General features: G+C 37.9%; 1 protein-coding gene across 3 annotated transcripts in view; it reads right to left on the reverse strand.

Annotated features, from left to right (window-relative positions):
* Positions 1 to 939: 939 nt before the first annotated feature.
* The window catches only part of LOC309601612 (uncharacterized protein), a 43,113-nt gene continuing 29,406 nt past the window's right edge, over positions 940 to 14,646 (reverse strand). For 2 of the 3 annotated variants that reach the window (XM_082334743.1, XM_082334745.1), the window contains 4 exons: positions 13,062 to 13,574; positions 6,769 to 6,864; positions 5,818 to 5,953; positions 940 to 4,254 (listed from right to left, as the gene is read on the reverse strand). In XM_082334743.1, coding sequence (XP_082190869.1) covers positions 4,102 to 4,254; positions 5,818 to 5,953; positions 6,769 to 6,864; positions 13,062 to 13,574 — 898 coding nt within the window. In that variant the 3' untranslated portion in view covers positions 940 to 4,101. The remainder of the gene's footprint in view (positions 4,255 to 5,817; positions 5,954 to 6,768; positions 6,865 to 13,061; positions 13,575 to 14,646) is intronic. The other variant, XM_082334744.1, reaches the window with a different exon arrangement.

The raw sequence follows: 14,646 nt of genomic DNA on the forward strand, positions 1-14,646 counted from the left end.
GTCTGTAAAATTATTTGGTTTACCATTATGCAATTTTCAAACTAACAAAAAAAATTTAATTACAAACTAACAAAAAGACAGTGATGCAGAGATGCTTCAGACCTAAAAGCAGAAGATACACACATCACTATGGCATTACTGCTTGCAACATACACATGAATGAAAAAAATAACTGGTCGCAGTAATAAGGACAAGTATGCAGTATACAAGAATTTGTATCATACAAAGCAGCCTTTACTTATTATCTCTTCCTTAGACCAAAAGAAAAATCACATAAATCCCTAAATCTAAAAACTATTACAAAATACCAGTTCAAGCTAAGGGCAACACATATAAGCTACCATGTAACAAATAGATTTGCAGAGTTTCAAATTAATTTCAGATATTGCCTTAGATATAACTGGGCTGGAGAACACTAGCAAGCAATGACAAGCATGCTTCAGACTGCAGAATGTACCTTCTTAGCAGCAGAGTAAATGCACTCAAATGGTCAGCTCATTTCAGAATCCAAGCTGTATGTAGGTTGCCACTGTTAGCCAGCTAATTTAAAGCTAGTTCATATGTATCTATCTGAAATTGCAATCAAAGAAACTAGCAGGTGACTAATGAGTAGGCAGAACCCATGTCTCACTGATTTCTCAGGCATTGTTCAGATGTTTCTAGTTTCCAACTTAAGTGCTTTTTTCCCCCCTCTTAGTTCTAATTCTGAAATCTGAAAACCAAGATTTTTTACACACCATACTACTAACAGTGTTTGCAAACAAAATTTCATCCCTCACATCTGGGTTTACCATTTACTTCAATGAATTTATCTAAGTCACAGCCACCTCTATTTTGAGCTTGGAATCCTGCTGCATCCACCAGCAGTTGTCTTCTGCTACCTTCCTCTTTTAAAATCCAAAGAAAATTTCGATCTGTTTTCCAGAAACACTGTTGTGAAATAACTGTGGTCACTAATGGAAGCTTCCACATAAGTGCTTTACATGGTCTTAGCAAAATGGCACCATATCATCACTTTTCTGAGCAATTACGAGTCACAACGTTTTCAAATAAAGGCTGATTCAAATGAACTTACATTTAAAACAATACAGCTATCACGAACTACACTGTTCTCAAAACCTCCACTCGATTTCATCTCATTTATAAAGTGCAAAACCAAACAACCTGAAGTGGCAGCGCAGCATGCAAACTTATTAATGATGAAGGCAATGAACTTCCAGTGGAAGATGTACACATTTAATGGATGATGCACACAATCCTGGCAAAGCAAGCAGGAACTTTATTATTGTTCTATGCTACTGGTTTAAAAATGAGCTATCCTCTGCAGAGATAAGCATTTTACAGAATAATAGTTCTCTAGTGGTGGCTCATTAGGAAGAGGGGAACTGTAAAACACCTAATATGAATAGATATAACTTAACTACTTCACAGATCTGCACAATATTTACAAAGCAAAACCAGAAAATACAGCATTTGTAAGAAAATATGTCTTGGGGTGGGAAGGAAATTTGTGTGTTTGGTGGATTTTCTATTTTTTGTTTGTTTGTTTTCCTTTAAAAAAAAAAAACAAAAAAAAATTTTGTAAGGGAACCATTAATTCACATACAATATAACAATGTGCTGCATATGGACTTAGACATGTGATAAGTTAGCTAGTAAGGCTGCCATCCTTAACTATTAGTTTTCAAAGGCATTTTTCTTAGCTAACTGTACACAATCCTTTACATATTCTGTAACTGCTATATAACAGAGCTATGCAATTTCAGGATAAAAAAACCTGAGGAAATCAAACTAATCTCAGCTGAAACGTGATACACTGCAAGAATTCCAATTTCTCCCAAAGGAGAAACTTAGCTTTTCAAAGATATTAGAAATAATACATGTATATTTTAATTTATATCCACATTTCAAATCAAAGAAGGTGCCTGAATAAGACCAGATCAACTAAAAGTATGCGTCAGCACAAACTTCCCTCTAAAATACTTAATTTTATTAGTGAAATGGTACCAAAGATAACAAGTATACAAAGAATCTCTTTGCTCTATGCTACTTACACATCATAAATAAAACAGCTGTTGTTGCAAGACACAATCCTTCACAGTCTTTCTATAAGCATACAGATTTGTCATTCTTTTATCAGAATAAGCTGTTTACTAGCCAACAGCATGTGGCTTAAACATCACAAAAATGACTGTCTATACTTTACATGGTAAAGCATTTTCTATAGTCTTAAATGTACACAGTGGCAAGAACATAAAATCCTATAAAAAAAAAAAAAAGAAGAGTGATTAAGCAGCTTCACAATCAAATTGGGTTTCATTATCTTCGGAATTGGGCAAATTTTTCATTCCCTGTAATATGCTTTTCTTTTTTTATTTTTTGTAAGAATTAACTATGCAAAGGAAAAGAAAAACAAATTGAAAGCAAACAGCTAATATGCTATTAAGTTCTTTTTAACTGAAAGAAATAACTCTTCCCATGAGGTAAGGCAATTAAGTAATTTTATTGTGTTAAGTTGTATTAAAAATAATCTACTTGATTTTAGGTATAAATTTTAAGGGTATGACTCTTAAGAAATCTCACAATGATGAAACTGATTTAATTAGTTCAGAGAGCACAAGCCATGTTTTACCTTGACAAAAATATTTGCTTTGTCATTCTCTTCTTACGTGCTTTCTCTTTAAAGAATGAAAAAAGAATCTCTACCATATAACTCCTGTGTAAATTAGAACTTTTTTTCCCCAAATTATTTATCCCCTCAGCTTTGCATATGATTCCTTTTATATCACCCAACAGGTATGAGAGATGATGATGGAGAGGTAACAATTAAGGCCATCCAAATGTAGATTAAATGTCTAAAGGGCTGTCTTTGATGCAGGTGATCAGAAAATGCTTTGTATTCAGCTACTACTTTTGTACAGTAGTGGTCCCCAAAATGCATCTTTGCTTTCATCTATAAATCTCTTCTAAAAATAAAAAATAAAAGTAAAAATGGAGCTTTAGTATTTTAACAAGTGAAACAAACAATCGTTCTGACAAATCACTTGCATTCTTGTCTACAGTATGGTGGTGGCAAAATAGCAATAGAGATCACATAAGATTTAGCTGAAAATGAGTAATAGCACATAAATATTTCTAGAAAATACCACATTGGTTTAAGAAGGCACTAAAGCTTCTGCTTGTGCTCCCATATTTTTTTAAACAAATAAGAAAAAAATTATTTTCATAATGGCACCTGTACTATTTGCAGCTGAACAGACACACTGCAGTACGGCTCAAAACAAAGCTGTAAGTTCTAATAATATCATACAGATGTGCTCACTTCTGGAAGGACAAAGAAAACAACCCCAAAATAACCCAGTAAGCTAACCTATTATCTATAACATGGCAATGTTCCTTTTAGAAACAGAAAAGTAGCATGCATAGTTCAAATACTTTAAAAGAAATATTCATTTTAGGGATATTAGTAAGAAATTGTTTCAAATAAAACCCAAGAATCTCAAGCAGTGAGCAAATGAAAAACAAACTAGTCAGTGGGCATTTAACATAAGAACCGTAAAACTGTGTTTACGTTTAAAAACCCTTTTTCTATAGTTTTCATTTACAACAAAAGAAATTGTGTATATTTATGCACCATTTCTAAGCACATCAAACAGTACACATTGAAGTTTTTGTGGATTTTTTAACCCACAAATTAAAACAATACAAAATTCATCAATGAGCAGTATTTTAAACAACCTTCAATGCATATCTTCAGCTTTTTTTGGATAGTACAGGTTTACATCTTTCAGTTTCTACTTATTTGTAACAGCTTATGGCAAAAGTTAACATAAATCATTTTACAAATAAGTACAGCCATCATGGAAATGCATGGATTTTCAGAGATGAATAGTTCTGATGGCATCTGCCTTTTCATGGTATAACTACTTGTCCATGCTCTCTTGCTTTACAGCAAGAAAACAAAGCTATCACAAGAATTGGAAGAGCTACTAGTACTATGACCATGTTCAGGTTGATTGCTTTGAGATTTTCCTCCTCATTCTGGGAAATAAAAAGCTTTGGATTTCATTCCTTAGTTGAGTCAGAGGTCCATTCTTCGCTTTAAACCTCTTCCATTTTAATTGAGAGGTTTTCGTCATTTGGTTGACAGTTCCCATTCTCTTGTAGTTTGACTTCATCTGTCCTTTGTGTATCTCTATTGCCTACTTCCTTGACAGTTTCTGAATTCGGATCCTCTTTAGTGTGGTCCTTGTCCTACCAAAGATAAAATTATTTTACAAATTAAAAAAAAAAAAAAAAAAAAAAAAAATCATACTCTTAGCATTACAGGATATGACTTCCAACCAACTCTTGGTATTTTGATTGCCTCAATTTTTACACACCTATCTTGTCTCAGCAATTTTCAGAACAGGTGTGCCAGCTTTTTTTTTTTTTTTTTTTAAAGCTTTCTTTTCAATTGGCTGACATTAGGCACTCAATTTTTCTTTCATATTTTTTGTCAGGCAACTGATAAATTTTAAGAGAGTTCTTGGGTAAGACAATTACTTAAGCATGTGGACAGAGTCACCTAAATCAGCTGTTTTATAACAGTACCACAAACTACTCTTTAAAGGCATGCTGCTCTTCAAATTCTAAAATTAAACAATTTGAATTTTCTTTTCTTAATCACACCACCTTCTGTTACGCAAGGGAAAAATCCCATACTACTCTTCCCCAAATCTTCAACTTTACTCCTGCAGAGTCCAATATCCATCCCAGGACCAAAGCAATCAGGGAGAGGCTGAACTGCAGAGTGAAAGTTTATTAAAAATCTTTTCAGCTTGACAGCCTGTGCTGGTTTTGGCTGGGATAGAGTTAATTTTCTTCATAGTAGCTAGTATGGGGCTATGTTTTGGATTTGTGCTGAAAACTGTCGATAGTACAGGGATGTTTTCATTACTGCTGAGCAGTGCTTACACAGAGTCAAGGCCTTTTCTGCTTCTCACACCACCCCACCAGCGAGTAGGCTGGGGGTGCACAAGAAGTTGGGAGGGGACACAGCCGGGACAGCTGACCCCAAATGACCAAAGGGATATTCCATACCATATGACATCATGCTCAGCAATAAAAAGCTGGGAGAAGAAGGAGGAAGGGGGGGGATGTTTGGTGTGATGGCATTTGTCTTCCCAAGTAACTGTTATGCGTGATGGAGCCCTGCTTTCCTGGGGATGGCTGAACATCTGCCTGCTGATGGGAAGTAGTGAATGAATTCCTTGTTTTGCTTTGCTTGTGTGTGCGGCTTTTGCTTTACCTATTATACTGTCTTTATCTCAACCCACGAGTTTTCTCACTTTTACTCTTCTGATTCTCTCCTCCATCCCATCGGGGGGAGTGAGCGAGCGGCTGGGTGGTGCTTAGTTGCTGGCTGGGGTTAAACCACGACACAGCCAAACTAACCCTGAACCCTGCTTCTTAGTTACACAATCTGCTTTCCTGCCTGCTCATACAGATAGGCAGCCAGCCAACTCCTAACATATGGCACAGAACAGAAAAGAGAGTGAAACCAAAACAAAGTGTTTCTGTAACCTATTCACACAAGCTCCTATAGGTCCAGTAAGTTCAAACGCACAGACTTCTCAAACTAGCCTACTAACATCAACTGGAGAATGACTTTCATGTCTCCAACTGGCAAAACCTAAACCCAAGTGGCAATAATTTGGTAAGGAAAACAGGGGAAAAAGAAGGGTGAGGAAAGGAAAGAAAAAGAAGGAAGGGAATTGCAATAATCGTTCCACTTTCAACACTCCACTCTGCTTATCACTTGGTCACACAGCTTACCTTCAAAGTAGTGGTGCTTTTGTCAGACTTCTCCTTTCCCTCTTTTTCTTTACTACTTTTTTTCTTGGAGTTGGAGCGTTCCCTTTCTCCTCTTTCATTATTTGTATCCTTTTCTCTTTTTTTTTCTTTCTTGTTTCTGTTTAAGAAAATTTTTACTCAAATCAGAATTTGATCCAACAGCAACAAATGTACTACCAATGCATACATTGAGTGTATTGTGCAGTAAATTGCACAGTACAGTAACTAAGATTGTTGGTATCCTGGTTTGCTTCCCTTCAGAAAGGTTCAGTCACCTTCAAACCATTTAACTGCAAACTAAACTCTCATCTGGGCAGGGGGGTCAAAAAAAAAAAAAAAAAAAAAAAAAAAAAGAAAAAAAACAAACCACCACCACAAAAAAAACCCCAAAACACAACAAAACCCCCTTCATAAAGACAAGGGGATTTTTTGACTGAAGAGAGCTAAAGAACGCATGTGTTCAGTATACATGGTATTTGCAAAGAGAAAACCAATTAACCTGTATCTGATGAAGGGCTTTTATTGATTTGAAGCAAATTTGCATCACTAACAGATTTAAAACTCTCTAGTTGAAAGCATACCAAAGATCAAATCCACGAAGGTTTTTTTTGTTTTAAATTGGAACTAAATCATACTGACCAATTGAAATTATCCGAAATGACTAGTGAAAATCAATGAAGATACTTCCCAAATTGTTTTCAATATATGTATCTGCATCCACCTTTTAGTGTTTTGTTTATTGAAAAACAAACCTTTTCCTTAGAAAAGGATTATTAAAGAGCTTCTGGCATAACAAAAAAATCCACACAAAACACAAATTGAGTTAGCTCCTTTCATAACACTGATCTCTATGTCACATTTCAATTTATCAAAAATACTATAACTTTTTCCTCCTTTACTGCTCATTAACTTTTATGTTTACATCAAACTGACCTTCTCGGAGAAGGAGTTTGTGAAGAATTTCTTTTTGTTGTTTTAGATGTTTTAGGAGACTTGGAGGGACTTCTACTCTTCCTTTTACGCCTTTCTCTGGAGGACCAAGAAATTCAAGATCACCAAAGAAGAAAAATAATAAACTCAGGAACTGCATAAAAACGGAAAGCTCTTAAAATGATCTGACACAACTAAGTAAATATCCCTGAATTTAACATATATCACCAATAATACATGAATTGTACAAAGCAAAAAATTTCATATGTTTCAGTTTGATGGGAAAAGGGAGAATGGAAGTGGGAAGTAGGAAAAAAACAGTTGTGCCCTTTCAGATTTTAGTTTTATGCTTATCCTCACATGCTTGTACTTATACTGGATAACAATGGAAACACACTGAACTCACTAATCCTGTATTAAGTAAGAGTTTCTTCAGTCAGGAAAAGAATCCAATTGAATGAAAAGCCACATTAAGACAAAAGGCATAATTTGAGCAATACAAACTTCAAAACTTAACATTGCAAGCTTAAGATCACTGGAATTTCAGTTCAGCATAACTGACGTTTAATTCCTGAATACATGAGCTAGCATTCCTATTGGTTTAGAAGCAAACAGTGCAAAATGAAGCTCAAGCTGCTGTCAAAATCAAAATAAGTTAATATCTATTGTTTTCCTAGCAGCCCATGCTCAGCAAACCTATGTATCTTTCTATAACTCACTGAAGAGCTCTTAGTATTTTACAAAACAGCTGTTTTACACAGATGTATGGAATTTGCTGAAGTTGCTGTTATGGAATCTGATTTCGAATAGAACAGATCATTAAATAACTTGTTGCAAACATACTGAGGCACATGTTAAAGTAAAAACAGCAAGTAAAGCTTCATTCAGCGTAAACGTAGAACTTATCTCTGTCAAAGTAAGGTGACTCTTTCCTATCACCTCTTCATAGAGCAGGAAAAGCAGACAGGAAGAACCATCAAAGAAAAACAGGGAAGTTAAACTAATTGACAGGGCACTTTAAGATACAGCACAAAAGCTACGCTTATGCATACCAGCTTTTGCAATTCACACCTAATTTCTTTAATATTTAGAAAGGCCAAGAAAACAACAGTTATTAGAGAAATTATAAAAGAATATATATTAAGATATACCTAGTATCACTATCTGGATTCATACTCTGACAATATCATCTAGCTCGACCTGAAGCTGTACAGGACAAAAGTTCATAACTATTTTGTTCAGCAAGCTCTTAAGTTTGATTCGATCTTTGGTAAACAAAAATATAAAGTGGCCTCAATCATTGGAAAAGAAACCCACAATCATTAATCAGCTGTTCACTGGTTAACATGCACCTCGTTTTGAACATCCTCACATTTATCATCACCTTTTTTCAAATGAGGATATTGAAAATGAATATATTATTCTGACAGTGCTCCCACTTGATCTATATTGAGTATATCCCCACTTTATTTTGCTTTCCTGCATACATATCTGTAAGCAACCAAGTAAGTACCCTAGTAATTGTGTTCAAACTAGAAACCGTTTATTCATGAAATCTAATTTTCAGTTTCTGCTTTTCATATTTCAAGTTGAAGAACTACAGCTGTGTCTGACAGCGTTCCTATCTCTGTTACATTTTTCTATACAAAGATTTTTGTGCACCTGTTTTTATTAACACTCTTAAGCAACACTAATACAGCAAAATTTAAGAAAAAGAAGTTTGAAAACTTTGATAGTGATCCCATGTCTCTAAATCATACACAGAACTAACATTCTTGTCTGAAAGGAAAAATCCCACATGCTCATGACTGGAGGCAACTTCCTATTGATTTAAATAAAGTTAACTAGGAACAGCTCCAAGCTTTGCCTTCGACCAACACCAGGTCTAGCATTGCTAGGATCTTTTAATTCTGAGACAGACAGAAGCTTTGGGGCAGAGAGATTTCTCAACACCTGTCTCCAACTAGCAGTACTTGGAAGAATGGTGGCAGTGTAAACTAACTTCCTAGAAAGAGAGGTAGCTTTCAGCCTCTTCATATTCTGTTTGCCCCTAATTAACGCACAAATTTTGTTTTTGACCCTGATGGAATCTGAGCCTTGCTAATGCCAGCAGAAATTGCCAGTGGAATATATGGGGTCCCTCTGCCTTCTTTAGGTAAAAAAAAAAAAAAAAAAAGCAAAAGATTAAGAAAAAAATCCCAGACAGACAATATTTAATGGGTGAGACTGACTGGACTTGATATTACCACCTTCAGGTTGGGCCATTACTGGGTTATAAAGGAAGATACCACTTCAGCCATCAAGAAGTCTTCTCTTTGGACAAAGTCCCTACCTATCCCCTTTGCTAGCCTGTAGATATCTCTTGGAAAAGGAGCCTGATTATCCTCTTCCTCTGGTCGGTCTGTCTTCCTTCAGCTAGGAATCAAAAATAACCATCTGATTTCTAGTACTTGCATGCTGTTTGTCAGTAAAGCAAGGTAAGCTGCTGCCTAGTTCTTAGAAGGTCCTGTATGTTCTATTCCACCTCTTCTCCAAAAAGACTAGAAGACTATTTGTCCAATATTTTACACTCTTCAGAAAAAGGATCTGCATCTTCAAAAACAGTCCCAACTCAATGCTGCAGTATAAAACCAGACAGCTGAAATGCCAGGTTGTTGGATAATCTTCTCCCAAATGGTTTGTAACCATTTCAACTAGGCAAAGTCAACCACCAAAGTAAACAGACACCCCTAAATACAAGCTAACCGGGACTTGGTAGCTCAACCTATTGACAAATACTTTTCAGAATAACAGAATTACTGAGGTTGGAAGAGCCCTCTGGAGAACACCTAGTCCAGATCCCCACCCTCCCAAAACAGGATCAACTAGAGCAGGTTACTCAGGGCCATGTCCAGTCAGGTTTTTAATATCTCCAAGGATGGAGACTCCATAATCACTCTGGGCAAGTGGTTCCAGTTTGCCTAGAAAACACACAATTTAAACATTAGGAAAAACCTTTTATTTCCCACATTTCAATATATGCCCACTGCCTCTTGCCCTGTCACTGACCATCACTGAGAAGAGTCAGACTCCATCTTCTTTACGCTCTCCCATCAGGCATTCAATATGCACTGATACGATGCCCCTCAGCCTTCTCTTCTCCAGGCTAAACAATCCCAGTCCTCTCAGTCTCTCCTTGTATGATGGATACATATAAAAAACCAGTGTATTTCTCTCACCCTCCATCTTCAAAAAGAACATTGTCCCTGTTTAATAGCATCTGTACAAAAAATTAATTTCATATCAAAGTAGGGCTTTGTACTGTAAGTCCATTAGAAGAGATGCACTAAATTTCACTAGAATTCTCTGCCCGAGTACATGACATTTGAGTCTTCCGTGATACTTTCTTAAATAGCAGGGTGCTTAAAGGGGAGCATAACTGTTCCAAACTAGAGTATGAATTTTTTGTAACATCCAGCTAACTACATTTGCTATTTAACATTAAGAGCCTTGGTGGAAGACCCACTTCCTATATAAGTTAAACATTACTGTATTGGGTTTGTGTGGCAAGGTTTTGGTAGCAGGGGGCTACAGGGGTGGCTTCTGTGAGAAGATGCCAGAAGCTTCCCCCATGTCCGACAGAGCCAATGCCAGCCAGCTCCAAGATGGACCCACTACTGGCCAAGGCTGAGACAATCAATGATGGTGGTAGTGCCTCTGTGATAACATATTTAAAAAGGGGAAAAAACTGCTGCGGCAACAGCAGCCGGGAGAGAGGAGTAAGAATATGTGAGAGAAACAACTCTGCAGACACCAAGGTCAGTAAAGAAGGAGGGGGAGGAGGTGCTCCAGGCACCAGAGCAGAGATTCCCCTGCATCCCCTGGTGAAGACCATGGTGAGGCAGGCTGTCCCCCTGCAGCCCATGGAGGTTAACGGTGAAGCAGATATCCACCTGCAGCCCGTGGAGTACCCCATACCGGAGCAGGTGGATGCCCAAAGGAGGCTGTGACCCCGTGGAGAGAGGAGCCCACACTGGAGCAGGTTTGCTGGCAGGACTTCTGACCCCATGGGGGACCCACGCTGGAGCAGTCTGTTCCTGAAGGACTGCACCCTGTGGAAAAGACCCCCACTGGAGCAGTTCGTGAAGAATTGCAACCCATGGGAAGGACCCACGTTGGAGAAGTTCATGGAGGACTATCTCCTGTGGGAGGGACCCCACGCTGGAGCAGGGGAAGAGTATAAGGAGGAAGGAGCGGCAGAGACAATGTGTGATGACTGCAACCCCCATTCCCTGTCCCCCTGCGCCACTTGGGGGGAGGAGGTAGAGAAGTCAGGAGTAAAGTTAAGCCTGGGAAGAAGGGAGGGGTGGGGGGAAGGTGTTTTAAGATTTGTTCTTATTTCTCATTGTCCTGGTTTCAGCTGGGATAGAGTTAATTTTCTTCTTGGTAGCCGGTATGGGGCTGTGTTTTGGGTTTAGGATGAGAACAATGTCGATGATACACTGATGCTTTGGTTCTTGTTAAGTAGTGCTGGGGGGACATGGGGTATGATGGCGTTTGTCTTCCCGAGTAACCATTACGCGTGATGGAGCCCTGCTTTCCTGGGGATGGCTGAACACCTGCCTGCCGCTGGGAAGTAGTGAATGAATTCCTTGTTTTGCTTTGTTTGCGTGCACGGTTTTTGCTTTGCCTATTTAACTGTTCTAATTTATTTTACTTCAGTTATTAAACTGTCTTTATCTCAACCCACGAGTTTTCTCCCTTTTACTCTTCTGATTCTCTCCCCCATCCCCCTGGTGGGGAGTGAGCGAGCGGCTGCGTGGTGCTTAGTTGCTGGCTGGGGTTAAACCACAACACTCATTACCCTACTCTGATTTGATTGGCAATAAATTAAATTAATTTCCCCGAGTCAAGTCTGTTTTGCCCCTGATGGTAATTGGCGAGTGATCTCTCCCTGTCCTTATCTCAAGCCTTTCATCATATTTTTCTCTCCCCTGTCCAGCTGAGAAGGGGGAGTGATAGAGCAGCTTGGTGAGCACCTGGCATCCAGGTGCAATCCAGGCAATCCACCACAATTACTTCTGTAATTCAACACTCCTGAGGCATACAGGCAGAAAAATCTTATGTTTTCAAAGCTGACAGAACTCTCTCTACTCTGTGCAGATATTCAACCCATGAAATAATGTTAACAATGCATTAAAATAGGAAGCTGCATATGCTTAAAGAAGCCACAGCCCATAAACCTCCAAAACAACATGGACATTTCATATAACCCAAACAGAATGTTCAGAAACCATTACAGCCTTTTCTGCATTATATGAACCATGAACTCCTGAATTTTGAGGGCTATGGAAATTTTGCTTTTGTCCAGGGAACTTTTCCCAATTCATCCAGCATTTCATTCTCTCAAGGTAACAGATAAAATTTGGTATCTAAATTTGACATGTGATATTATTGAACTCCGTAATTGCTGAGGTATTCAAAAGGACTTTTTCCACCAAAGGTTCTAAACTTAAGTTAGCTGCAATGCTTTTAGAATATGCCTGAGTTAGTCCACTTACAGAGCTTATAATCAATCTCAGAGCCTCCTTTTGCTGTACTGAATTTATCCAGACTTCCACCCAGTTTACCCTCCCTCAGAGGCAAAAACAACAGCTAAATTAACCTTGACTGCTTTCCTGTTTACTATCAGCACGGTTAAGGAATGTTAATTTTTACTTGTATCTGGCCATCTAACCAGCTAAACAAGGTATCCTTATCTTCCAACTGAGATACATTCACTTTCTGAATAGCTAGCCAACCAAGTGACATGCTTGCTTCCTGCTGTTCAGCCATCCAGCCAAGAAAATTCATTGCCCACCATCCCTAAGGTGGCCAAGTGGCAAATACCCAACTGTTCGTAAGCCCAACAAATTGCTCTACAGACTGACACTGTACAGTATGTAAGTAACCAAGGAACTATGTAACAGTAACTCAAACTTTCATCAGGACAAAGATGATGTTTGATGTCCCTCTATCATAACTTTTGGATGGCTCCAACACAGAGAAATGGCATAAGAACCATCTACTTACTGTCCTCAAGGACTATGCTATACAGTTACGTGAAAGGCAAGCACCAGCTGCCCAACAAGAAACTATTTTCTATCAAGCATCATACAGAGCTCTTTGTAATAGGGAAATCTACAAAACAGAAAGAATACAAATTGAATTAGTAAGTAACATGGTGATATTGATACATAAAAATTAGGATGCGGATTTTTCATGGCACGTTACTGTACTGACAAATCTGAAAAAGCATGAAAAAATTCTAAACAAACCTGCTGGAGCTACGAGATCTTCTTGAAGAGCTATAGCTTCTTGGGGGTGTTCTGGATCTCTTCTCTTTCTTCTTTTTATCATCTCTCTCTTTTTCTCTTTCTTGCTCCTTCTTCTCCTTATCCTCATCTTTTTCCTTTTCTTTGTCCCCTCTTTTGTCCTTATCTCCCTCCTTGTCCTTAGTCTTCTCTCTGTCTTTCTCCCCTTCTTTCTCAACATCATCTTTTTCCTTGTTCTGGTCTACCTCTTCCCTGTCTTTTTCCTTCTCCTTATCTTTGTCCTTATCCTTGCCCCTGTCTCTATCCCTATCCTTGTCTCTGACCATCTCTCGATCTTTGTTTCGCTCTCTCCGCCCCCCCCCGTTCTTCTCCCTGTTTCTCTCTTTATCTCGCTCTCTTTCCCTTTCTTTGTCTCTGTCCCGGTCTCTCTCCTTCTCTTTGTCTCGGTCTCTCTCTTTCTCCTTTTCTTTGGCCTTTTCTTTTTCCTTGACCTTTTCTTTGTCTCTTTTCTTGTCCCTGTGAAAAGCCAAACACAAATCCATTAATTCATCTTTGAACTTTCCCAAAAACATTACAGCTAACTCTTTAGCATAAGTTAATTGTTCAAGAGAAAATATGTGTTTCTGTTGAAAAACAGTAATTATTAAAAATTTTAATTTTCCACCCCTGTTCACCATGAGGGAGAGGCTATATAGCTAGGAAAAATTTGGAAACCAAATTGGGGAAGGGGAGGCCAAAATCAAATCAAACTGTGATCTTCAAAGTGATGTTATTACACTTTGAAACAATATGTCTTTTCGCCTCACAGCTATACAGCTATGTACTATACATACATAAATTTTCTACATTTTGTCAGGAGCGAAAAAACTCTACAATTTGTAAATCCATTCTTTACTAAAAGTGTATCCACATAAAATGGACTGCAGATTAATGACCCCCACATGAATAATGACAGCTGACTGGACAGAAGTCTTTGTTCTACAGTGTTCTCTCACATAAATATCCTGGAACTGCTTGGAAGTCCAATGTCAATTAATACACAGAAACAAAAAAACAGGGATAAAATTTCACCAAATTCCCTCAAAAGGCAAATGTAAGGTCAAAACTCAACCAAGACAATTCAATCATCTGTAATGTCATTAGGAATTTGAAAATTTTTGAAAAATCGTTAAGACAGTAAAAACAGAAGCAAGGTAACAGAACAAGTCAGCTTCTTTGGGATAGGCAGAATGATACATGTTCATAAAAACAGTGAGGAAAATTCCAATTGATGTTCTAGTAGTCAAGCCAAATAAAAATTTATTAAATCACAGCTTTGACTGGAAGATTACATTTTGATAAAGGATTATTTGGAAGCGTGAGACTCTGAACCATCTTTCCTTTCTAGCAAAGAGAAGAGAGACACATGACTCCTAGATCTGCCTCTAGGACATGAAAACGAACAATTGTTCAGAGAGAGAAACAGGAGAAAGCACAAGAGAAGTTGATCAGCAGGCCTTTTCATGTCCAAGAGAACCAGAGTGACAGAAGTTGCTGTGTCTATTGGTATTGGTACCTATTCTAGGATTTTTAAAGATTCTCAAAGAGA

The sequence above is a fragment of the Platalea leucorodia genome (assembly GCF_965183815.1).
Source record: "Platalea leucorodia genome assembly, chromosome: W".
NCBI classification, from domain to species: Eukaryota; Metazoa; Chordata; class Aves; order Pelecaniformes; family Threskiornithidae; genus Platalea; species Platalea leucorodia.